The following is a 27,140-nucleotide window of genomic DNA, read 5'->3' as shown; positions in this document are numbered from 1 at the left end:
ATGTATTATAGTTTTTGTATTAATAAAAGGACACGGTTTCTATGATTCCATGTAGAAGTGAGTGACTCTTAAAAGTCTATTTTTGAGATGGCTTTTCAGACCCAATTTTTAAGGACATGTAATCTCTAATATGAAAATCATGAATATAAAAAAATAAATAAATTTTAAGAAATAAAAATAATGATTTTATGAAAAAAACATTTGGACCGTGACTTTCAATTGTTTTTAAATGGACCACCTATTTGCATCCATCTTTAAAATAGATGTTTTATACCCTGGGACCGCATAATGAAGACTTGAAGCAATTTTCCTTAATAAAAATAGGTGGCGGACTGACTTCCCGTGTTGTTTTACCCTAAACAAGGAATCACTTATCATCTATAACCCTTTGTTTATAAAATGGACGGTTAAGATACCATGTACTATATCTATTTTATATTACATTAAGTTCGTAACGTGCCATCTCAAAAGTTTCTTTTTGGTAGGTGAGTGTGGGGTTCTAAATTTGAAGGTCCGGTGACCTAACCAATTGATCTCAAATTTGAGGATGTTGAATGATGTAAATTCTCAAAAGTAGAAAACCTCGACCCTTTTGTGACAAAGCTTCCTTTTAATTCTTTTCAACAGAGAAAACTACCCAATCCATTGTAACAAAGCTTCCTTTTAATTCTTTTCAACAGAGATAACTACCCAATCCATTGGAAGGAGTACCCAATCCAACTGGGTACCATGCCATACTTTAATTTTGTATGGCATGGTACCCAGTTGGTTTCATACAACGTGCTCACAGCAAAAACTCTAAAGATATATCTCTTCTCCAACTCTATGATCATGAATTTAGAAAAAAAAACAGCTTCGAGCTTTAAAAATGGTTTGATTTTAAACTATTTTTATACACCACGCATTTCAATTCTTTATGCATCATCGATTCTCCACTCTTTTTTTATCAAATAAATCCCTTAATGTTGTTAAGTTAATTTTGAAAACCTGTTTGTTTTGGTTGACGAAGTGAAGCGCTCCGGCGCCTTGCCAATCCAGAGAAAAACTTTAAGTAGTTTGAATAAATATAAAACTTTAAATACATATAAATATAATTTGGTGATGTACTAAGAATTTTTTACAGTTGATATGGATGATATTCTCAAAGAATTAGCAGTTTAGATGATATCTCAGTATGATAGTCCCATGAAGATCAAATAAGTTATGCTCTGTTTCAGTTTGGAGTTGAGCACCGAGGATTTCAATCTCTTCAGCTGAAGTTAGACAATTTTAACAACCTGCTCCTAACTGTATTATGGGTGGGAGAAATTGGAAAATGCGTAGATGATGATCTTGCCGGACCACCCTATCCATGCCTTCTATAAATACTGACTTACTTCATAGAATTTATATATCCATTCGTGGGGTTTTATGATTAACTCTTGACAGTGATATACGTTGTATATGTAAATCGTATGTGTAGAAATAGACAAAATCCATACATGAAAAGATAGAAAATAAAAAAAAAGTAAGCGAAAATCAATATGCTGAAATAAAAGATAACGACCAATAAGATAGAAATAATAAATCAGAAAGGGAATTCGGGTTCAAATTCTATATATGTATATGACTAGATGGGATTGACTATAATAGAAAAGAGATGCAAATAAAGAAAAGTAAATTCTTTCTCATGTATTTGAAAGCTTCTCAGCATGGGAATAACTTTCTTTGATGAGGTTTTAAGGTTCATCCTTTCTTTTATAGTATAAGGTTGAAGCCTTATATAAACTTTTTCCTTTAAAATTTTACAAAAATTTTATAACTCAATTATAATTGGTTATTTACAAAACTCTCTCTCTCTCTCTCTCTCTCTCTCTCTCTCTCTCTCAATTTACAACCCCCATTTATCTGACATAACAAAATCCCAAAGCCCAATTCTAAAAAAATGTAACTAAAAACACCACCTCAAAACACAATGCATCAGCGATAAATGTGCTTCCCTCGCTCAAAAAGCACCATAGATTCATCAAAAACACAAAATCTTCTACAAAAAACTACAATCTCAATACCTTATTCCCTTTGCTACCTCGAAAAAGTGAGCTACATTCTCCTCTGGTGTCCCAACCTTGATCCCATGACCAAGATTCAACACATGCTTACTGTCCCCAGCCTTCTTAACCGTATCATAAATACGTTTAGTGATGAAATCCTTTGATCCAAACAATGCTGCAGGATCCACATTTCCTTGGACTGCCACTCCATGGCCCAGCCTACTCCGGCCCTCAGCCATATCCACAGTCCAGTCTAAGCTAACAACATCTACACCTGTTAATGCGAGCCTTTCAAGTAACCCACCTGACCCACTTGCATAGAGAATTAGAGGAAGGTTAGGGTGGGTTAGTTTAACTGAGCTCACTATTTGTTTGAGGTAAGGGAGGCTGAATTCTTCAAAGTCTATTGGGCTGAGCTCAGTGGCCCATGAGTCAAAGATTTGGACTGCTTGGGCACCATGGTCCGCTTGGTATTGGATGTACTTGGCCATGGAACCGGCAAACTTTTGCAGCAAGGCGTGGAGGATCTGTGAGAGAATGCAACAATAGCTTTAGGATTTGAGAACAATAGTCATAGATGAGATTTGAGAAAAATAGTTTTGTTAAAATTGTCAACTCACTACGAACATCTTGTGCATGAGATGCTCTGAACCATTTTGGGCTATGTAGAATTGCCAACTCATTATGATCATATTGCGGATGAGATGCTCTCAAACAATTTGCATTGAGAAGATACAGAGCGGGTAGAGAGGCGTACCTCTGGCTGAGAAAATGCTAAGCTCTTTATCTTTGTAAAATTCTTCGAGGAACCGCCTTCGACCACATAAGATGCAAGTGTGAATGGAGCTCCCACAAAACCCAACACTGCTGCTTCATTCTTAACCTGTGTCCGAGAGAAAGCAAAAAGTCAGTGATCAATTATCAAATCTTATCATAATTTTTATGCCAATAGAAGTTATAAGAAGTTGTTATTTGAGTAGGGCCAAGAGGAAGAAAGTAAACATTATTGAGAATCTAAACAACATGAGAAAAGGGTCATTCGGTTGTCGTTTTCCAAAGCGTTATATTATGACTCCCAAGATACACATAAAAAACTAATAAAAAACTAAGAGGATATAATTGGCAGCATTTGTGAAGTCTATAATTGTACATGAAGTGCTAAATTTCAAAAAGAAAAGAAAAAAAACCAACGCACCTCTTTTCGCAGGATTGTCAGAGCCTCCCCAACATAAGGAACATATTCTCCAGGAACAAATTCTTTCACTTGATCAACATCTGCACCGGTCTTTATAGGATTATAAATGACGGGGCCTTTTCCTTTTACAATATCAAAAGGGATATTCATCCCGGGAAGCGGAGTGAGAATATCTGAAAATAGAATAACCTGTAATAACATATTGTCAAAACCAATTCTTGTTAGCAATTTTCATGGTACAATACCTGGTGGGTTTGATGGAGGGAATGCATATTTGAATAAACAGAACTCTTTTTTCTTTGAATAATGTTAGCATGCATAGGTTTGAACAAGTAAACAGTCCATCTAGAAAGCAAGACCAAATTTATATAGAGAGCCTATCTTTTAGATAGTTTTGTATAGATAGCAACAACAAGCTAATAGCCCCAAGAGTGAAAATATTTCTCACCCCATCTGGCTGAAAAACTTTCCATGGCTGCAGAGATATCTCAACAACAAGATCGACATTTTCTGATCTTTCTCGGAATGAAGGGTACTTTTCACATATCAATTGATAACTCTGCCAAAAAAGAAATGATGGCATCATGCACATGCTAAATCTTAAAGAGAATTGATAAGTCAAACTTTACGCTTAAGCTTTGATGGTAGAAATAAAAGCATAAATACTTAGACAGTTATATTGTAAAAATTTCCAAAGTTTCTAGACAATAAGGCAGCTCACCAAGGCAAACAATTAAACCAGACATTTGAAAAAACAAGTCACCATCAAAACAAAAGAGAGAAGGATTATGAGAAAGGTATTACATAGAGTATATGACTACTTGCAACGATATTATTTCCAAATAAAACAAAATATATATCTTAAACAACAATGTTTACTGAATCATACCAATCAAGAAACACAAAATCATTCACCAAATTACTAGAGATTGACCAGTTTCAGTCATTTATCATTAGCTAGTGAGACTGAAAAACACTAAAATATGGATGTGTGTGAAGTAAAAATTAAGGAAACCACAATGGTCCCCATTCATTAAAAAAGCTTCACATAAACTCATTTTTGCACAATCCTACAAAACTGACTCAATATCACCAATTTCCCGTAATACAGAATAAAATATTAACTTACTGAATTCTTGGATTCTAAGGTGATTTGCCCTAATTTTAGTTTCTTAATTTTTATGTTTGGGCAACGGGTAAGCCACAAACCCTGTACATCTCACAAAATAATGACATAAAATAGTTGTAGACTCGTCCCCCTTCTACAATTTCCATAAATATGCAGTTATAAGTAATCACAGTTAATCACAAGCAGAAAACAATTTGATCTTGGAAAACAGAAAAAGTAGAGGGCAGAGATAGTAGTTTGCACAAGCACAATCAAGGTAATTATTCGAAGTCATTAAATTGGTATCAATTTTGCCTTTAAAAACTACTATATGAGATTAATAGAGAAAGTGTATAAGTAATTTAGTCTAATTATAGCATTCGAACCTGCCTTCATGTACCTCCCTGCTTGCCTCATTAGCCACACTGGGGGCCTTTCAACTTTATCTCCCCTTACAGCACGGAGAAGGATGGGTTCATCTACACAGGTCAACTTTGTATCCACAAAAGACTCTGAAAAATGAGGCATTGAAAGGATTAGAAAATAAATTCCACCACATAACTACATGCACAAGTAAAAAAATGCATTCACATGCATCATCTTTTCCCAACTAATTGGGGTCCGCCATGCATTCACATGCATGAAAATCATATATACCTGCATATGTATGCCAATGCATACACATACATACAGACAAACATGGGCTTCCGAGGCATGGATGAATGCAAAAAAGTACAGACGTGCAAATATGCACAAAACCAATATTGCTATATTAGAAACGAGTGGAGCTTAAACGACCAAAATGTCTTCTCTCTTCTGTTGGGAAGGACAAAGCAAATCAGTTTCAAAATGAACAAGTCACCGAAATCAAGAAGATAGCCTAAGACATCCATACCTCTTCAGATGAAAAAATTCCATTCACCAGTAAAGAAAAAATCATATTTTCTGAGTTACCCATCATTTGCTGAATTGAGAATGGTACAGATATTCAATTCATTATGAGAGGACACAGGATTCTGATTTTCAGACAAGCTTTTGGTAAATGAAAGAGTACTTTGTGGTCGAGAAGGGAATTGATAAACTAGCCTAACGGTGACATACACCCTGCTCTCACCATGAGATCTTTGTAAAAGAATCTACTAGAAAACGTGCCACAAGAACCCTGAGGTAGACTCGTCAAGTACCACTTTGAGGATATTTAATCATGACACTTCTCTTTAATGTAACCAGTAAAGAAGGCAACTATTAACGTTTTCCTCTATCAAATCTTGTCTGCACATTGAATGCCACAACAATCTAACCCATATTCAAAATTTAAAAAAAAAATACCCAATATACTTCAAAACAATTCAAAAATCCCAAGGTAAATTGTCAACTACCACTTCAATGAAATGTAAGTTTCTCTAATAGAACCAAAAAAGAAATCAATTTCTAAGCTTCATCCTCAATCAAATATAATCTGAACCTTGAACACCACAGCAATCTCCATATCTTATCAAAATAATTCATAAGCCAAGTATTTATATCCACACTAATGGAAAGACGATCAACCAGGAGTATATGTTTTACAGTAAAGCCACAAGAACCTTGAACACTACCATTCATTTTTAAAGATGGATAGTAGTGATCGACCAGAACCAAGTGAATGGGCATAAATGGGAACAACAGGGAATCTCCATCAGTCATCAAGAAAGATCCATGGATGTCCTCATGTGCCATATACACTACTGGTGTATGGTATATACCTTACCCCTGAGTAAAACCCCACTCTTTCACACATAACAAAGATGATTTTTAAATCAAATAAAGTAAAATAAAATAAGAACCAGTCCCACTTCATACCTAAGGGAAAGTGACTTATTCGTCGGGGGACGCATAACTACAATTGCATCCCCCAAGTCATCACACATCCATTTTAAAGATGGCTATGGAATTGTAAAGGGAAAAATCAATGGTTAAAAATTTCTTTCAAAAAATTATCATTTATAGTTTTTAAAATTTATTTATTTTTACAATTTCACAATCTCCATGTTAGAGATTATATATAGTTAGAAAATTAGGTCCAAAATCCGTCTGAAACATGGATCATGAAGAGGGGACTCATATCTATGTATGAATCATTGAAACTGTGTCCCATACCTAATCTCTCTCTAAAAATGTAGATCACCCTTACCGATAGCTTCCATGTCCTGGACCATAAGGAAAACTTTCTCCCTACCAGCAAAGAGACCCAATAAACACTATAGACTTTTCATTTACAGGGAATTAAGGAAACACAAAATGGAAAACCTCAATAATACAAACACCCACAAATTGATTTCAGTATCACATTGTCATATTCACACGCATATCCACATTAACCCAATTTTTCTCTTGGCTAGATAAATTAAAAGCCAAAAAATGCAGGCCAGAAGGTCGAAGGTGCAGGATAGAAACTTAAATTTCAAAGTTTTCTTCAGTTTAGCAGAAATAACCATTAAAACCACATAAATAACTAAAGTTTTCAAACGGAATCGCTTCCAGTAATAACCTTCCAACATGCAAAAAAATAAAAAAGTAAAGACTCACATACAAGCGCCTAATTTCCGCAGCATCTCCACTGATTGCTTCGAATTTTCAGTCCCAATTACCTTCTCAGTCTCAATAAAAACCATGTATAAAGTCTAAAACATTCAATCAAGAAATTTCTAAAGAAACCCAAATTTCAAACTAAGAATATTTCCAGGAAATGCTTCAGAAAAATCCATACATCTATATAATCCCACAGTAATCGATAAAGAATTATCGACTGTAAAGCAGTAATTTACAGAAAAAAGGAAGAAATAAATAAAAGGGAAAATAAGGGAAAATTACCTGCTACTGTACAGCTTATTCTGAGCTTGAATCTAGTGTGAAGAAGGGTGGGTTTTCTGGGGAAGGTCTTGTAAGAGGAGAATGAACAGGGGCCACCAATACAAGCCATCTCCTTTCACACACTTACAGTTTTCCCTCTGAAGATTCAATGGATTCAAACCAGAAACAAAACCCACTTTGGTTTCTGAGTGCAAAGCAGAGAAAGAGGCCAGACCCACACTGGTCTCTAGGTCCAAAGAAGAGAGAGAGAGAGAGAGAGAGACAGATTTGGAATTTGAGGAAACAAGGATAGCAAGAGGAAAATGGATTGAGGATCTTATCCTCTCTCTCTCCTCCCTCTCTTTCTCTCTCTAGAATGCATTCACATTTGGGAAACGGAACGGAACAGTGATCAGGGGAATTATCCCGGAACGGGACATTGAGCAGTGAAATCTTTCCTGAGGTTCGCATTCTCAGCCCAAAATTTCGTGAATTTCTTTGTTTCCTCCAATATTTCGTAAATTTCGGTGAAGTTTCTGGAACAGAGAAGTCAAAACAACACTGCTCTATAGCTCACCACAAGTTCTTTATTGCTGTTCAGGATCTTTAACACTTCCCATTTATTTTACTTTATTCAGAATATATATTTAGGTCAACTTTTGGCCTTACTTTTTGACAAAATATATGAAGAAGAAGTTTATATAAGGTTAAGGTGGCCTTACTTTTTGACAAAATATATGAAGAAGAAAGTTTATATAAGGTTAAGGTATGTAACAATGAAAAATAAGGCGAACTTTAAAAAGTTGTTTGATGATAAATAATTTTTATATCCGATCATCTCGACCTTGAGGTACATTGACCAAAAAAACAAAAATGAACTTAATACTTTGAAATAGTCATTTTATAATGCATTATCTAGACCATCAATTTTCAAATATTTTAAATGTCCATAGATCTACTTGATCTATAATATTTTTTAATATTAAAATTTTATAATTAAAGATGAAAATGAATTTCTAAGCCATCAATAAGAATTTTGGTACTAATACAACATATTTTGACATTATTTGAAGGTACGTTTTACTTTGATTGTTTAGAGTTTGGGCATTGTAAAAATTACACCCTATAATAAAATTTAGTATTTAAAAAAAAAGTATAAAAATACAATGAAATTACATTCACTCTTGTCCATCAAATCTAGTTGTAAGTGTTGCATTGATTTAGACTCAAAACAATTTTCTCGAACTTTATGACATACCCAAACCACATCTAAGATTATGAGTAATTTTGACCCTTTTATAACAAAGATAAATGGTATGAGATCCCATCTCAAAATCCATAAATTCAGATTGGAAATCGGACGTGCAAGCAAATGCTATGGGAAAAAATCCATAAATTCAGATTGGGAATCGGACGTGGAAGCACCTGTGGCTATGGGAAGGAATTTGGTAGGTCCTACTACACGGCCCTTATTCGCACCAATAAATAAATAAATAACTATATATTTGTATTCATTTTTCTGCCAACGAAATAGAAAGAGTTGGATTTCATAATGTCATTTAAAATGACAAAAATATTCCCTGCATTTACTAGGTTTCGAGGCTTGATTTTCACTAAGATTTTCAAATTTTTAGACCTTCAATGATCCGGCTTTAATTTCACATTTTTCACAGTATCGAACTTAAATGCAATCCCTTTTAATTCTCAGTTGAAGTTCACCAGAACTGAGAGACAGATTGGAGGCGTGGTTGGGGTAATTGTTTTTTAAGTGAATTTAAAATTACCAAAAAGGCATTTACTGATGTAGCATTATTTGTTCATTTGACAAAGATGACCTAAGAGTATCAAATGAGTGTAACACACTGTACACAAGATTGCTGAAATTTTGAATTTTCAGTAGTTTAATTACCGAGTTTTCATTTCTAAGCACGTGTAATGTTTATCACTAAATAATTGAGAACTTCGGGAATAATGCAACTTGGACATCTTTGAAAACCAAGTTAAACATGAACATCTCTTGACATTTTTGCTAATTTCCTTGCAAAAGTTGGGCTGGCAATGGACCCGGACCCAACCAGGGACCCAAGGGGCCCAATATATGAAATACATTTAAATATAATTAAACACATTGATATTTTAATTTTTTGCAGAATGATAAGAGGCATTAATCACCACTTATTACAGGAATCACAGAAACTAAAAAGAAGTCTCGATTCATGAGAGAGGGCATGATGAAGTCTAGATATATGGAGGAGAGAGCATGATGAATTGAAGCACCATTATGGAGACCATATTCACAATGATATTCACAACATATATGCTACTATCAAGGCCAAAAAAGAGAGCTCACCTTTATGCAGCTCATTTCTATACATCAAAGAACTTGGAAAAGAGGAGAAAGGAAGGAAAGAATTGTAGAGAGACATTAGAAAATTGTGTCAATGTAAAGCTTCCTCTTAGGGGGAGCCTTATTCTCTATCTGCTTCTGCAAATCCATGAAGGCAGAGCCTTTGTGCGCAAATAATCTTCGAAGGTTTATCACCGAAAGCTCACTGAAGCTTGCAACAGCAAGATCCGCCTGGTCCAACTCATACCTATACCCAACTATTAAACTCAATATGATGTCCAATCTTTCTCTCTCAAATATACGTTTATCTCGTGGGGAATGTCTGGTTATCAGAGAGAGAGAATGATAAGATGTTTTTTAAGTGTGTGCGCATTGTGGGCTAACATGTGCTTCTCAGAGAGAGAAAAAGGGAGAGAGGATAGGAAGATTAGGGAGAGGAATGATACATACGCAGGGTGAGAACCAATCAATGCAATGGCCATCATTGTACAATTGTGAGCAGCAGTAATTCCTCTTGGATCATCCTCAAACACGACACATTTGGATGGTTTCCTATCCAACTGCAACAAACACATTAGCCAATCATTCATACCCAAACTTCTCAAATGCAAAAGGTTAAAATTTTCATTTAACCCAATCCGAGACAATTAATGGTATTTTACTTTTTATTAGATTTACTCTCTGAACGCAACCCCCCCCCTCCATCTACTCTGATCCCCTTAATTCATTATCACTTCCTTTCTTTCTATTTAGGAGTTTCTTGTATATTCTCCTTAAGTTGTTTGTTTTATTATCTTTTAAACACCATCCGTTACACCTTCACGTCTTCTTTCAGTTCAATCTTATCAGAATGCACACTCGTGCAGGACCACGCACACACAACTTAGGTCCTCCTTTTATGGATTGACAAATAGATACAGAAATTTTCAACAGCAGTTGACCCAAATGTAAAAAATAGGCCACAACAAATAAATTGTATATAGCCTCAAAGTTTCCAAACCTTGACAGCTGCAGAAAGAAATCTTTGAGCTAAAGATTCCATCCCATCCTCCTCAGTCACAACAGCCTGAAGCATGGAGATACACCAATGCTCATTAGATAAGACAGCCCCAATGGGGAAAAGAAAAAGAAACACATACACAGACCCAACTTTGGTTTTATACCTGGAAATACTTTCGCAGTCCCATTCTCTGAAGCGAACCAAGGAGATTTTGACGATCCAGACAAGATACAACAGCACAAGGAATGCCAGCCGTATAAAGAGCATCCAACCATTCCTTCAATCCTTCTATGGGTGCCTCTACCTATAGAAATCACATCTCAGGACAAGTGAGCTACAAATAACTGTTTAACAATAAAAGAATGAAGGATCCATATAATATAGAACCTGCGAGAACAATCAATAATCACAGGGACTCACGTTTAGAAGATTCTCATAGTATATTTGTGATAGCCGTAGCTTTAGTCGTTCCAGTTCCTCTTTGCCTTTCTCCCAACAAAGAACCTGAACATAAGGGGGTACCACCTTCAGAAACATTAAACAATCAAAGAAGAACACAGGATACCACTAAATAATTTTCTTAAATGTTCAAAAAATTGATAAAAGATATGAAAGCAATCATAGAAGTTTAAAAGAAATTAGTTTAGCACTAGAAGATCACATTTTTCAGAACTAAGCCAAAATAGATGACATGAACTTTGCAAACCTTACGGAGGACATGATCGGCACCTGCATAAAGCATGGACCTCTGTATCTCACTATCTTTTGGGACATCCTGTCCTGCCCAAAAAACAATTGCAAAAACCTAATTTATTGATTTAACTGATTAAGCTAAAACCCAATAAAGACAAGTCAGGACAGTATGGTAACAAGTATACCAACAAGCAGCCATTGCACCTAAGTCTTTCACTAAGTAGCTTGCAAATGCACAGATGGATATTAATACAGATATTCTTAGTAGACAAGAAATAATATATCTACAATAAAAACTAATATAGTTGCTGTTCTTCATTCCAAAACTTCATAAATATGCTTACTAGTCCAATATTTCAGATTTAATGAGTTGCAGAAACACACATGCTGGCAAGCATAGATTTTGAAAACCCATGAAAAAGTTTGCCTTAAGGAAAAAACCATGAAAAAGTTTGCTACATGGAGTTTAATGTCTAACTTTTTTGACATCAACCAATTGACCCCCAATCGACACCAATTTTCTCCTTTGAGATATTTCAGCACAAAATCATTAAAAAAAAAAATCAGCAACTATATAGCAGAATTGTCCAAATAAGCATTGGAAGACTCCAATCTGATTTTTTCCTACATTTGAGAACAAATTTAAAAACTCCAACATAACAAATCACCAAACTAGGCATCTCAAATGAATATAAATTTCATCAGATTATTGCATGTAAACATCCAATGATATAACAGCCAACATAACATTAAGGTTCAAATTGACCAAAATGATATTGCTGACGGGACATTCCAGGAAAGAACACATTAACTACAATAAAAGAAACCCAAAACATATAATAGAAAACTACTGTAACCCAAAAGGCACTGGTTGTAAAGAGAAACCATAGGACAATGTTTATGCGGATTTATCAATAAATGTTTAATTTGTAGAATTCCAGAGCATAATATGATAAACTAACTCCAAGATGTACCTCAGACAAAGCAAAAACTGTTGTCGAATTACCTTCTTCAGAGGCAAGTTGGTTCCAAGCATCCAATTTCAAAGCCCGAGTATCAACCTGAAGATAGAGTACCACCCACTATGTCAACAATACATCATAACGAGCTCATCATCTTCTTCACTTGAACTCGATATAGAAGAAGGAAGAAAAGAAACAGTGTGGCTATTCAAGTAAGTAGAAGGGATAAATTTTCCAATCAATATGGAATATGCAGATGTAATTTTTCATCACTCAGTATCAAAGCACATCATTGGTATCAAACCCCAAACATCAGTCACCTTTACTAGGGCTTTCAAGGGAATCTACAACAGAAGGAATATACTGACTATGACTAACATGTTGTTCCTTTGGTCTTCTCATCATCTACCAAAGGAATACCCAAAGCCCCCACCCTGAGGAGAAAAGACACATCCCCAACTCAAAGTATTACAAAGCTTGATTTCTAGATAAGCATGTAATTGGAGCCCACCAAATTCCAACTGGCCTAACAATTGAAACATGCATGTTTCAAGTCCTTTTCCACTTATAGTTTCACCAAGGATAATCAAGTCAAATCACAAGATTGTGATCCAAATTTATGATCACAAAATACACCAAGTAAATAAACACTTCTGTTTTTTCTCTTTTAACTCCACTCACCCAAAGTTCTTTTCATTCCCAAAAGACTAGAAACTCAATAATGATCCAATCAAGTCAATCAGAACATAGCAAAAAACTTCATTAAAGTTGTCCAAGTTTCAAAGCATATCTTAGACAAAAATAAGTAGAGTGCCAAACATACCACAACATTATCCCAAGAGAAAATAAGACCAAAAGCTTCATCAGGCTTCATAGCATATCTTATCCTTTGAAGACCACTTTCTTGCATTCTATCATTTAAAAAATCCTAATACAAACATAACATGAGCGGTTAGAGAAGCCTACAGAAGAAAGAAAAATAAAAAAGGAAATGATCATGAACAATGTTTAACATGAACAAAAAAGTGAACCCCATTACCACATCGACCTTCAGAGGTCCATTGGGTCTAAATGTCTCAAAACCTTCCCCATATTCAGCTCCAATTGCCTGGAAACCAATACAAATAAGGTCTTTGCCAGAAATCTAGATAAATATAGGAGATTCTCAACGGTAAGCACATATAACCTACCACTAATTTACCTTGAAAGTACAATCTGAAACATGGACAGGAGATACAAGCACTAAAGAACATTCTTCCCCCAAACATGAAATTATGACACTACTACAAGGGACAATGATAAAACATAAATAACATCAAGATACTTGGAACTCTGTCTAAGCATAGGACTACATCATTTACTATTAGACTATGCTAAGTCCTTATAATATGACAATAAAAGTCATACATTTTATAGATGATTAATATATTCTGAAAAAAAGGAAGTGGGCCCTGGCCTGGGGGCATCTGTGTGTAGGGGTGGTAACAGGTCGGGTCGAGTCCGGCTCGACCCCAACCTGGACCCGGACCTAAACCGACTGGGTTTCACCCAGACCCAACTGGGACATGGGCCTAGAAATTAAAAATATAAATGCCATTTTATATATGGGTGTGGTTTCCATAAGGTTGCAACCTTAAACAATCCATTTAAGGCGCACCTTCAAATTTTATCACAACATATCATTTTGATGTAGAATATTATTAAGATTATCTCAAAATCTATTTTCAAATCTAATTATAAATTTTAAACTCCAAAAATATTAAAATCAAGTAGATCTATAAACATATAAAAATCTTGAAAATGGACGGTCTAGATAATGTGTTATGAGATGCACCATTTCTGGGACTCAAAATCTTTTTTTTTCATAGTCATACATCTCGATGTCGAGATGATCAATTAGAGGGTTTTTCAACATTCAAACAACCTTCACCGATGGATTTTTGAGGGGCATCCATAGTTCTACATTTTATTTTTAAGGTTGCAACCTTATATAAACTTTTCGCTTTATATATATTATCATATGTGTTTATATATTACGCCGGGGCGGGCTGGGATAGGGTCCATACCATCCCGGACCCGGACCCAACCTGGGTCAAGTCGAAGTCACTTGGACCCAAACCCGACCCCACGGGTCAGTTCAAGTTCACCCACGATTGCCACCCCTATATGTGTTTGTGTGTAAGTGTGTATGTGTATGTATGTGTGTATTCTGACAAAGTATTCAGGTTGTTAGTATATATGTGCTTTAAAAATAAAAAAACTGAAGTTGAGGTTAACATCTGGAACTTGAAACAATACCTATTATATGAAAGGAAGAATGCCAACATGCTTCATGAGTTTATTTATGACATCCTAGTGAACTATAATTTCCCTAAAAAATCCACGTATGTAGACCTCTAGTATAAAAATGCCACTATGAAATAACTAGGCCACTGGGTTGACCAAACTTATTGTCTCAAAGGAGTTGGCGGCTTTTTTTTCCCTTTTTGGAGAGAGGGAATAATTAAATCCACAAAAACTAACAGTTAAATACAGTCTCTCGAGTAAAATCTTGTACAGAACTATAGAGTTTTGCAGTATAAGTGAACAATGAGGGAGCTGCACAACCACCACTTGCTTTGAGAACTCACCTTTGTAAACACCACAACCCACCAAAAAATGCATACAAGTCCACCCAGGTCAAGTTGAAAGAGCCAAGAAAATTGACATAATATTTGATAAGCTCAACTTTACTGTCAAGGATAACCTCATCAAAACTTTACCAGGATAGGATTGCCTTCTGTCCCTTCAACAAAATAGGGTTTTAATAAACCTATATAGAGGGGCTCAAGGCCCTAACATCTGAAATAACATCCTTACCACCTCAAATCTCCAAAGTTGAGTTATTGATAACAAAAGAAATAATATCATAAATCAAGAGAAAACATCCCAACAACATCAAGTTGGTACTACCAGAGAGGTTCCCTGGGTTCTCCAATATAAGACTCATCACCTTTTTCTTGCTCAGGTGGACCATTATACCGAAAGTGAAAACCTTCATAGAACATTGAACTATGACTTTGATGGCTAGGGCCTAATCCACTAAAACCCCCAACCAAAAATGAAGGAGACATCCACAAAATGTGATTAACAATCCTCTCTACTCTCTCCATGAGAAAAAAACTGCAAAACAAACACACACTCCCCCACGTTCCTAATGATAATGCAAATCCCTCACCCATGAGCATCTCCTAGGATTTATCAGTAAGTTACAAAACCATGATAAATTAGTTTAAACTTATATAAGTTACAAAACCATGATAAATTAGTTTAAACTTATATCTTGATGAAAGGAAACTTTGCACAAATGTTCTAGACTACCTAATTTGATCAAAGGGATCCAGAAGCCAATCTCACGGTTACTAATTCACATCACCCGTCAAGTAATTACAGGAACAGTTGTCCCAAGAAAGCTACATAAACATCTGGATTCATCTTTTATGCTCTTTAAGCTTATATAATTGGGATTCATTATGTAATGTACTCCAAGCTATACAATTGACTTACAATACAATCAACATGTTAGAACTTCTAGGTTCAGAATAATCTCCGATGCAAACCTTTCTTAGAGTTATATTGGAATACGAACAAACCAAAAACACTAAGTTCCACTGTGGTCAATAACTAGCTAAGTAGAGGATAAAGATAAAACTGATACGCACTTAATTTTGAGAAAGAGAACCTTAGCACAAATTTAATAGATACCAAAATTAATCGATCTGTGATCTCCATGATCCTACCTTGTTCACTGTTAAACGTATAAAGTTGGCACTGAGTCCAAGCACTATCCCATTATGAGAGTGGAGCCCATGGTACACCTCCACAAGCTCCCTCACTAGTGAACCCCAATTGGAAAGAGGGCGCTTGAAAACAATTCCATGGATACCAATTTCACAACACCAAGCAAAAAAGTATATAAAAACTAGGTCAGAAAAAACCAGTCTTCATCTTTTCATGTTCTTTAACCTTATACAGGCTATGCACCAATACATATTGTGGCAACTTGTACAATAGATTTGTAATGAAATAAATGTCGTGGAACTTTCTCATTTTGGTGAACTCTAAGCAAGAATGATGATGTTGAAGAAACCTTCCATGGTAAATAAATTCAAACAATATCCACCGTGACTGTGTCTATAAGGCAGAAAACCATTATTTCACTAGAATCCACATTTAAGAAATAAATATGAATGTCATAAAAATGATTTCTTCCTGTATTATCATTTCTTACAGAAAGTTTCGAACATAAGCAATCCAAAAACACAAATTGAAAACCACGAGTAACTTCATTAATACCCACATTTAAGACATGAAACGAATGTCACACAACTGGTTTCTTTCCTGTAAGATCATTTGTTGCAGTAAATTGAAACATTAACAATAAAATAGTAAAAAATACTGAATTCAAGCTCTATTACGAGAAATAGATAATTACTCCAATAAACTATTCTTGGCTACATTCACCATAAATTCAAGGAATCAAAAATGACAGGAAAGGAAAAGGAAAAAGAATCCAGGAACACAACAAAGAACGCAGAATAAGCCAAACGAAAAGAAAAATAGAGTAAAAAATAAGTAAATATCTTACCTCCTCCATGAATAGTTTTTTCGGTTTCATTGAAAACCCATTTTGAGAATCATGTTCCTCAGGTCCAGAAGCCTTTGCCGTCACTGAAAACTTTCTTAAGCCATATTCCTTCAATTTCTGCCAAAAATCATCAAAAATGAGAGAGAAACAAAAAGAGTCTTAAGAACAGCAGCAGAACACCAAAAAAATGTAACTTATAAGACCTCAGAGAGAGAAAGAGCACAGCCAAAAGGCTTACACCCAAACAGCCCCTACATCAAACAAACCCCAAAATAAAGAATGACCCATGATTTTCAAATTCTATGAGACTCAGCACACAGTGATCAAAACATCAAAACAAAATAGATAAAAAAAAAAGGAAAAAAGAAAGAAAAAAAAAAAGAACGAATGCAAGAAAGAGAGAGAAAGTATGAATCATACTGGAAATCTGAGTTGGAGTGGAGAGGACGAAATCCGAAACCGAAACGTGGTTTGCGTGGGCACGAAAGAGGAGGAGGGGCAGCTGAAATTGTAGAAATCCATGGCAAGAACAATCGAGATCTCTTGTGAACCAGAAGGGAGAGTAAAAATATACCCTTTGAATTAAGCAAGGTACCGAAAATACCCCCATTTTTACTTCCAATGACTGAGGCAATGTTTGACTGATTACTGACAAAGGCTTAAAAGAGCCATATTTCCTCTCAAGGGGATGAAACCATGCAAAATTATTAAAAGGGCCAAATTTCCTCTCAAGGGATTTTTTATTTTTTTCATTTCAATAAGGTATCGCTTTATATATATATATATATATATATATAGAAAAAAACGACACTTGATTGTAATGAAAAAAAAAAATTATATATACATATATATATTTATTTATTTATTTATTGCTCTTGTTTAGTATTTTGACCGTAGGATAGTCAAGGGTATTTTTGTAATCTAACCACTAAGATATCTCAATTAAATGATAAAAATATCCCTAATAATTTGTATATTACAAATAATAAATGCATTCCTTAACAATACCAAATATTAAGGGTATTGTAACAACATATACTTTTAATTGTTCCATATTACTAATACTGAACAATTTTTAACAGTAAAGAATTTTTGTCATTCATTTGAGGCTTCGTGGGTCAAATTACTTAAATGCCTCTCATTCCAAACACTGGGCAAGGATAATTTGGGTATTTTTAAAAATTGTGATGATATTTTCCCCCTTCAAAAAAAGTCCACTATTTTATCTGCATACTCCTCCCACATCATGGTGCACATTTGCTCCTTGGGCAAAATAAAAACACCTACTTAAAGAGGAATTTAAGTCTAAATAATTGGAATAATAGCTCGATTACTTCTTTCAAAAAGGATAAAAATCGATTTTGAGTTTCTATAACTTAAATCTGAAAAGCCAAATTTTGGATAGTCTCCATTCACACAATATAGGCAATTTTACATGATTTGACATGTTTTTTTAAGAAAGTGCCAAAATTCGATATATATTTTAAAACAATGTCAAAATCTAAAAGAAAAAGTTTGTTATAAGTAAAGGTTCACCTCAAAAATACATCATAAAAAGTTGTTTGGATGTTACAAAACTTTCTAAATAAGTATCTCGATATTCAAATATATGAATATGAAAAAAAAAATTGATTTAGGGTATGCGAAATGGTGTATCTTAAAACACAACAGTCCATTTTTAAGATTTTCATGTGTTTCTAGGTCTACTTGATTTGAACAATTTTTAGAACTTAAAATTTTATAATTGGAAATGAAAATAAATTCTCAAAGAATCCTAAAAAGATTTTATATCAAAATTATATCTATGATAAGATTAAAGGTGCACCTTAATTGGATTTGTTTAAGGTTGCAACCTTATGGATAGCATAAATTATTACAATCTTACATCGACTTGAATAATTGCTGCTTTATAATAAACTTTTAAAAAAAAGGAAACTCCCAACTTCAGTCAAAGATTGAGAATGGCAAAGTAACGCATAATAACAATTTTATTCTCCACTCAAAAAGGTTCATGTGGATGACAAATAAGTGTGAAGTAATGTTTTGAGTGAAAGGTTTGGTTGAGGACGACAGCCAAGATTTTTCTATGAATTTCCTGCCTTGCTAAAAAAAAATGCGATGGCCAATATTACAAGTTTCAAATGTTTTTATCCATTTCAAGGCCCAATCTTTTGAAAATCTTGATAAATATCTCATTCACAAGAATAAAATACGTCTTGCATACATTAGTTTTAAACAACGATTAACATTGTTTTGAATGCAATAACATAATGTCCCATTTCATGTTCCTTTTGGTTTTGCCTCTTCCACTGCCCCAAAACACAAACCATGTGTGGACAACTCCCTTATTTTAAAGGAAGCACTTCACGAATCACTAGCGAGGGAGTAAATGCACATTTGGCTCCCGCAGGAGCAACTAATCTTGAGGGTTAACGTCTATCTCATAGGGCTGGGTCGGGCTAGGTCTGGCTCTATTTCCTATACGACGAACACAAGCCCAGACGAGGTCAAAAGGAGGGCCTAGCTCATACCCAATCCGACCCACCCCTTGGGCCAGGGTGTTTAGGAGAATCAGGACTGGGCTAACTAGGCCAAGCCGGGTGGCAACCCATTTATATAAATTTGAAATTCTTATTCTTATTCCACGGTATATTCTCACACATTGAGCATCATGGACTGAGCGGTGTACCCTAATGGTTTGGCACATGGGTTGGTGGACCCAACACACCAAAAACCCATCACACACCCTCAAATCATATGCAAAATTGGAAATACACAAAAAGGTAACTCTTTGTAATAAATAAATTAAAAACACTAATCCAATGTTGTAAATTTGGGATAAATTTAACCCTTTATAATTTTTCCATAAATTTAGACGGATGTAATTTTTTCGAGAAATAACCCAAAAACGTGAAATCCAACCATAACACAAATGTTGGTTGGTTTTGATCTATGAATAATTTACCGTACAAATTTACATAGCCAAATGCCCAAAAGACTTGCCTTAGGAGAGAGAGAGAGAGAGATGAAGGAGGGGGCCAAAAAGTTAGGAGAGAGAATCTCCATGTTTAGAGAGAGAAATAGGACAAAATAGAGAGAGAGAGAGAGAGAGAGATCGAGATCAGGAGTAATCAGAATAGGAACTCTCGGAGTCCTCCCATCTCCTCCACTGAAGTTGGGCCTCTGCTTCCTGCAAATTCTTGAACCAATACACATTAGTAGAGAGAGAGAGAGAGAGAGTAAAGCAAGAAGAGAGAGAGAGAGTGTGACCACCATGTCAATCTTCCCAACCTCAGCTGAATCCGCTTCATCATCCTCCTGAAAAAACAAACACCAACGATCAAATCCCTCTCTCTCTCTCTCTCTATCTCTCTATCTCTAAAGTGCAATTCATATGACAAGAATAACCATATGGGGCTACTTTATTTACAAACGATTTACCATCCATGATTCCTCAATTCTATTAATCAAAGCCTCATAGTCAGAATTTAGCTCCTTTGCGCGGTCCTCGTAAGGTTTTCTTTCCTAGAAAAATATAAATTCAAAATCAAACATAAGAAAATGGCAAACAAATCTGTAAAGTAAAACGAATGAATCTTTACTGCGTGTGGTTTTTATAAGGTGTTGCAACTTTATTTATATATATAAAATCACGATGTTCTATATTGTTCATTTGAACAGTATAGATTTGACACAGCACGTCCTTTAAGATAATGTCTTACGTCTCAATAAAATGAACAGTATAAATTAAAACAAGTTATTATTACAACATTAGGTTGCAACTTAATATAAATTTTTCTTTATTTTTTTAGCACAAGGACAGATTAATATTCAATGTAATTATTTCACTTGAGAATAAATATGAATTTTTTTCAATTTAAGTGGGCTGTGTTCGATTCCCAACCTCTTTTGGCATATTTTTCCACTTCTGAAACCCTTCTCTATCAATCTCAATCCAACTCTTGCCATCAACCAACTTCTTGAACTCTTCCCTGCAATTAAAACATTTCAATAATAACTTAGAGCAATCTCCCTCTCTCTCAAATGTATCAAATGCACCCAAATAATAATAATAATAGTAATAATATGAGAAATTTACGCTGATGTTATTTAGTTCTTGTGATATTAAAAAATTGGGAGAGGTTTCTATACTTCCCCTACAGCATAGAAGATATATGCCTCCCTACCATCCAGCCTTCCAATTTTGATCAAAAGAGGCACTCAGCGTTTGATCTTAAATCCAACATCTAAAAGTATTTTATTTTTAGTTTTTTTTATACAAATTGTATGAATATGAAATTTCGTACGTACCATATTTTCATTGGGCATACCTATAAAAAATATTAAAAATATTTTTTCGATAAAATATAATGACCAAAATACCTTTTAAAACTTTTGAAGGTATTTTGATCATTTTATGTTATTGAAAATTTTTTACTTTTATTTTTTGCTAGTGCAATTTAATAGAGGATAGGGCGTCCAAATTTTGGTGTTAAAATAGGTTATAGAAAAAAAATTAAAAATAAAATAATTTAAAAACATGATATTATGATTGGGCCAATATTAGCCTTCCATTCAAAATGGAGGGTTGGATAAGGAGAAGTATATAAGTTTTATGTTGTAGGAAAAACATAGAAAGCTTGCTCTACAAAAATTCTACTAGCGACATTTTATGATCATATCTAATCCAAACCTATTAATTTCGAGATGCTCATGGTAATAAATCAAAGCGATCCGGATGGTTCGATTGCTGACAAAAAACACAGTTTATGGACAGGTTTGATTATTTTAAAAAAAAGCTATACATCGAGCAATCCAGAACTAATAGTTCTGAACTGGGGATGTTTTAATTCTTAAAAATAAAAAAATAATAATAATAAAAAGGAGACATAGAGGTAAAATACAAAGTGGGACATTTTTTAAAAGGATTGTATATTATAAAAGCATTTATCTATTATACAGGAAGGTTACATTCATTCGTCTTAGGCCGTGATCAAAAAATCGACTCGGCGAAGGAGATTTATTTGGAAGAGTCCGAATAACTTGACGACTCCAATGTATTTTTAAAAAAAACAAATAAAAAAAATATAATATATATATATATATTTAGTGCGAAATTTTTTAACCTTGGCAACTTATGTGACTTAAATGCGACGTATAACAATCTAGCACTTCAAACCAATCGATTTTACAGTAAATACTCACCAAATAAAGATTTTACATGTATAGGCTAGAGGTTGTTGTGACTGTGCCAAAACCAATCATGTCTTACGATAATAATAATAACAACAATAATAAATGCAGGGAAATAGCTCATTTGGCGGACATACTTTAAAGGAAAATATCTACATATTTTATATTTTTACGTTTCATTTCACATTAAACCCAATATTTTAAAAAATATTTTGAAGCACAAGATTCGTAGATTTTATTTATTCTCACCCTTAAACTAATTTAAAACTGTTTTTTTAGGCCAAACAATAAGATTCGTAGATTTTATTTATTCTCACCCCTAAACTAATTTAAGCTTGTTTTTTTTAGGCCAAAAAAAATTTAAAAGACATGTTTTTTAAAAAAATTATCTTCCAAACTTTTAGAGAGAGATCGATATTTTTTTGGATGTAAGAGGATATTAGGAGGAAAGAGAGAGGTGTTGGAAAAACACACGAAGAGAGAGAGTGAGTGAGTGAGAAAGAAAAGCAGAGAGATAAATAGATAAGTTTGATATATAAAAGATAAGTGAGAAAAAAAATTGGATTTAAAAATAACATATTTTTATCATATTTGTTTAGGTTAAAAAATAAAGTTAAAGTTCACCGGGGTATATCTTTAAAAAAAAAACTTGGGTTTACCAAAAAATAAAGAAAACAAAACCGGAAAATTGTGAGATGTGAGGTATTTTACTACTTTAAATTTATTAAAATAAACAATAAATTAAAAACATATAAACCTTACAAAATATGGAAGTTTACTTTTTCGCACGCGTTAGTCATTTCGATCGCATAGTAAAGTAGTAAAAAGGAGACTTTTCAAAATAAGGAACAAGAGGGGGAAATTAAAAAACAAAAGAAAAGCTCTTATATTTTACAAGAGCAACAATAAAAATAAACAGCTAATAATTCATAAAAGAACATCATATTACATGAAAATGCAGAAAGCTGATCTTGAATCCTCAGAAAGCTTCGCTTTTTTTACCCGGCCCTTGAACTTGCAGTAATGCATCTCCTCAAGAGCAACCGCATAATCAATCCCACAGTCGCCACTGAAATAGTTATATACAAAAACCTCCGAGAATAAATAAATAAAATGAGCTAACGAAGATAAGAAAAAGGGAAAAAATGGGAAAATAAAACTAATCAGAGCTTTCTGGCATGTGGTAACATATTTTCCACGAAAACTATGTAGAGAGAGAGAGAGAGTTGTGAAGTGTTAGCCATTAACATTGTCCAAAAAAAGAAAGAGAGAGAAAGTGATTATGGGTAATGTAGAGAGAGAAAAACAACACAAATGGATTGCAGGTTTTGAGAGAGAGAATGGGAACCGGTAATGAACTTATGATTTATGGTAAACAGTAGAGAGTGAAAGATAATGTGTTTATCAGTCGTGGGTATCAAGAGAGAGAGGGAAACATAGAGAGAGAAAGAAGAGAGAGAGAGAGAGAGAGAGAGAGAGACCATGTTTGGAATGCACTACCATCTGAAGCTCGTTTAAGGTGAAGGGCCCTGACCCTTTTTCTGGTTCTTAGCGGGTTCGCCATGAAAGCTACTTTTCCTGCTTTCTCTCTCTTCCTTTTTCTTTCCCCGCCGTCATTTTATAGTGTGAGAAAATTAAGCTTCTGATCGTATTGCCCCCACCCCTGCGCCTAATTCCCAAGATCACCCTTCCTCTGACTCGAGAAAACAGAGGGCCCTCTCCCAAACAAAGGATATTCTCGAAAATGTTAGATGCACATAGAGATACTTCGGTCATTTCAATTAGCTCATATTTGCGGCTTGTTTTAAGCGGGAAACTCTTTTTTATTTGGTTTTATTTTTCTTATTAAATGGCGGTAAGGATTTAAAAAGAGGCGGAAGCCCTCTGTTGTACAATTTTTTACCGCGTGATTCGAAAGGGAAAAAGGGTGAAAAACATGTGGGTCGCAAAATATATGCTCCTCTAATTTACAATATATTTCGGAAAAAGTTTATATAAGGTTGCAACCGTATAATGTAGAGCTACGGATGCTCCTCAAAAATACATCGGAAAATGTAGTTTTAATGTTGAAAAACCTTTCGATTGATCATCTCAACATCGAGATGTATGATCAAAAAAAATAAAAAGATTTTAAGCCTAAAAAATAGTGCATTTTACAACATATTATCTACACCGTCTATTTTCAAGATTGTCATATGTTTATAGATCTACTTGATTTTACCCATTTTTTACATTAAATTTTTTTTAATTAGATATAAAAATAGATTTTGAGATAATCCTAATAACATTTTACATTAAAATTATATACAATGGTAAAATTTGTAGGCGCGCCTTACCTCTACAGCAACGGATGCATCCATAGGCCAACTACACCCATGTTTTGGGTCGAAATCTAAAAGTGGCAAGGAGCCCGGACCCACTAACGTAGGGGTGGGAATGGATAGGGTCCCGGACCCACTAACGTATGGGTGAGAATGGATCAGATCAAGTCGGTTCCATGTCGATCTTAAACCAACTAGTAATAAGTTGTACTCGGATCCAACACACTAGGTCGGATTGGATGGGCTCTATGAATTAAAATATAAAAGTATATAGTATATATTTTATATTATTTACTTAATAATAGGGTGAGATTTGTATAGAGCCTAAACAATCAAATTAAAACCTACCTTCAAATAGTGTCGAGAAATGTGGTTTCAATACTGGAAATCTTTGTGATGCCTTTTAAATATATTTTTATCTTTATTAATAAAGTTTAAAGCTTCAAAAATTGCGTAGATCGACATATCTATGAAAATCTTGAAAATTTATGGTCAAAAAATACGGCACAAAATACACTATTTTCAATACTTGAAATCCATTTTTTTCTCATACCCATGCATATTGTTGTCAAGATGATCAATTTGAGAATATTTGGGCATCAAAACAACCTCTCCTAGTGATATTTTTGAGGTAGGCTCTCGTTTGATTGTTTAGAGCCTCGGCTTTATATAAATTTTTCCCTTGACAATATTAGTATGTATTTATACTAGTATACATTGGGTTGAGTTGAGTTAAGCTCTTGCCTAAACCTAACCTAGCCCAACCCTACAATATCTAAGCAAGATTGGATCCAAACCCAAACCAGGTCAGGTTAAGCTCAAATGGACCCAAAGCCAACCTGTCAAGATCCAATATTTTGTTTAGATCTACACGCAATAGGGTTGTTAGTCGGGTCCATGGATCAACCCGACCCCAATTCCCGAAAGCAAGGATTGAACCTGAAAGCTAGACACCATGTTCATGCCGGACTGAGTCTAGTTTAAGGGTTATGGCCCAACATTGATACATTTTCACTTTTCTTTATAAATTTAGGAAACAAAGAAACTAATACCTATAGCTTGACCTAGCCCAATCGACTACATCAACAGCGCGACCAGCTAGTCTATAATCCGAAGTAAAAGTTGTATTTGGCCAAAAAAACAATCAAAATCAACATTTAATTGGTTTTAACCAGTTGGACCAGCTGGTTTTAACCAATTTGATTAGCTAAATATAGTTAGATAGTTTTTAAATTATATTTTGTTATTTAAAATAAGGAAAGATTTTTATATTGAGCCAAAGCTCTAAACAATCAAATTAAAGCCCACCTCAAAAATTTCATTAGAAGATATTGTTTTGATGCTCAAATATCCTCAAATTGATCATTTCGACATCAAGATACATGGACACGAGAAAAAAATGGATTTCAAGTATTGAAAATAGTGCATTTTGTAACGCATTTTTGGACCGTCAATTTTTAAGATTTTCAATTTTTTACAAAATTGCTTGACGTACATTATTTTTTAAGCTTTAATTTTTATAATTTAAGATGAAAATATACTTTAAAGCTATCCTAAAGATTTACAATACTGAAACCACATTTCTCAATGCTATTTGAGATTTGAAGGTGTGCTTTACTTTATTTGTTTAGAGCCTGGGCTCTATAGACATCAGGTCCAATTGTTGGGCCATTAGTTAGAGTACGGCATACGATCAGGCACCAGCCAGCATTAGCTGGACGGCTGCGATGCGCTGCTTTGGAAGCACGGGCAGCCTTCATCACCACCGTCGGTTAACGTTGATGGCAACACGCAAGTCTCGTGCATGGCATGAGAAGGTGTTGTGCACCTCAATCCCACCACTCCCATCGCGACATCTGGTTCGTTTGGGCGAATATCATAACGACACATGTAGGGGAATGATGCCCGTTACTTAAAACCTTGTTGCTCTGATTGGTTTGTTGATGTCAGCGTGAATAGTTCAGCTGAGCAATACAGGATTGACGCGTGTCTCTGCGACACGGATACAAGTACACTGAAAATTGTTTGGAAGAAAGGAGCATTGCGTTTTAAGGTTCGTACCGCAGGGTGACACAAGCGCATTAAAGAGATGTGATCACTGTTTAATTTTAACAATTGGATTTTTTTTTTTTTTTTTTTGTGGTTTTTAGTAGTTGGGTTTTAAAATGTACCCGGCTGCATATTTTAATTGGTTTAAAACATGTATCAGGTGTTGGACCGGATCGATCCAGATTTTCAATATGGGGAGAATGGGGCTAATTCTTTGGCGGGGAAGTGGTCTAAGAAATTACAATAATTTCTAAAATTTAGAAAAATAAAAATGAAAACAATAGGTGGGTACCTAGTCATTATGCCTAGTCTAATTTCCAAGACCGTTCCTAAATTACCGTGCCAAAAAGAGTCGGTTTGAATCAGGCTGACTCCCTCGTATTAAGAAATTCCAATTCAAATTAATGATTTCCTATCAAGATCAATGATTTTTAAATCACTAGACCCTAGTATCATCTAGTTCCAACCAACTTTTGCTTTTTTGGTCGGTTCGGATCAAATCGAGATCCAAACCGGTGGAGCTACTTGCCAATTCAACCTACTGATCCGATTTTCTAACACTCGTCTTGACTCTCTCTTATATTTTGTAGAAAATTACTTTGGAGTATATTTTTCCTGGGTGCGTAGTTGAAGACCTGTTTTGGTGCCGTACAAAATGAATGAAGTTATAAGCCCCCAGATGATGACCTTTTCTCAAATGATAAATCTTTGCTCAATTTCCATCTCTATAAGGCAAGAACAACTAAACTAGTATTTTGCCTCTCGATCTTTGAAAGATTTACC

General features: G+C 34.6%; 3 protein-coding genes across 12 annotated transcripts; all 3 read right to left on the bottom strand.

Annotated features, from left to right (window-relative positions):
• Window positions 1-1,959: 1,959 nt before the first annotated feature.
• HEME2 (Uroporphyrinogen decarboxylase) lies at window positions 1,960-7,512 on the bottom strand. Of its 3 annotated transcripts, none has more exons than XR_016061735.1 (6): window positions 7,187-7,512; window positions 4,724-4,845; window positions 3,674-3,784; window positions 3,226-3,414; window positions 2,651-2,913; window positions 1,960-2,557 (listed from the first exon to the last, which is right to left on the bottom strand). XR_016061735.1 is itself a non-coding variant. In XM_088875009.1 (6 exons), exons 4-6 carry the CDS (start codon window positions 3,373-3,375, stop codon window positions 2,042-2,044), a joined length of 792 nt encoding a protein of 263 aa, XP_088731135.1. In that variant the 5' UTR covers window positions 3,376-3,414; window positions 3,674-3,784; window positions 4,720-4,845; window positions 7,187-7,512; the 3' UTR covers window positions 1,960-2,041. The 3 variants fall into 3 exon arrangements, 2 of the variants coding, with proteins under 2 accessions (XP_088731135.1, XP_006843721.1); XM_088875009.1 differs by having other exon boundaries at window positions 2,788-2,913; window positions 4,720-4,845; XM_006843658.4 differs by having other exon boundaries at window positions 2,788-2,913.
• Window positions 7,513-9,412: 1,900 nt separating this feature from the next.
• Window positions 9,413-17,356, bottom strand: LOC18433573 (Haloacid dehalogenase-like hydrolase (HAD) superfamily protein). 7 transcript variants are annotated; one of them, XM_088875010.1, is made up of 11 exons: window positions 17,215-17,356; window positions 16,795-16,911; window positions 13,207-13,275; window positions 12,991-13,095; window positions 12,212-12,266; window positions 11,219-11,292; window positions 10,933-11,016; window positions 10,676-10,816; window positions 10,513-10,578; window positions 9,963-10,072; window positions 9,413-9,834 (listed from the first exon to the last, which is right to left on the bottom strand). In XM_088875010.1, exons 1-11 carry the CDS (start codon window positions 17,314-17,316, stop codon window positions 9,591-9,593), a joined length of 1,167 nt encoding a protein of 388 aa, XP_088731136.1. In that variant the 5' UTR covers window positions 17,317-17,356; the 3' UTR covers window positions 9,413-9,590. The 7 variants fall into 7 exon arrangements, with proteins under 7 accessions (XP_088731136.1, XP_006843720.1, XP_088731139.1 ...); XM_006843657.3 differs by having other exon boundaries at window positions 9,413-9,759; window positions 17,215-17,352; XM_088875013.1 differs by having other exon boundaries at window positions 11,242-11,287; window positions 17,215-17,347.
• Window positions 17,357-19,626: 2,270 nt separating this feature from the next.
• Window positions 19,627-23,600, bottom strand: LOC18433572 (high mobility group B protein 7). 2 transcript variants are annotated; one of them, XM_020666866.2, is made up of 6 exons: window positions 23,469-23,600; window positions 22,937-23,056; window positions 20,699-20,786; window positions 20,236-20,319; window positions 20,068-20,112; window positions 19,627-19,984 (listed from the first exon to the last, which is right to left on the bottom strand). In XM_020666866.2, exons 1-6 carry the CDS (start codon window positions 23,549-23,551, stop codon window positions 19,916-19,918), a joined length of 489 nt encoding a protein of 162 aa, XP_020522525.1. In that variant the 5' UTR covers window positions 23,552-23,600; the 3' UTR covers window positions 19,627-19,915. The 2 variants fall into 2 exon arrangements, with proteins under 2 accessions (XP_020522525.1, XP_020522526.1); XM_020666867.2 differs by having other exon boundaries at window positions 23,488-23,571.
• Window positions 23,601-27,140: the final 3,540 nt, after the last annotated feature.

Source organism: Amborella trichopoda, chromosome 8, assembly GCF_054954075.1.
Source record: "Amborella trichopoda isolate Santa Cruz 75 chromosome 8, AtrichopodaSantaCruz75HAP2 v2.0, whole genome shotgun sequence".
NCBI lineage: Eukaryota > Viridiplantae > Streptophyta > Magnoliopsida > Amborellales > Amborellaceae > Amborella > Amborella trichopoda.
The sequence above is the reverse complement of the archived record's forward strand: the minus strand, read 5'-3'. Positions and strand labels throughout refer to the sequence as shown.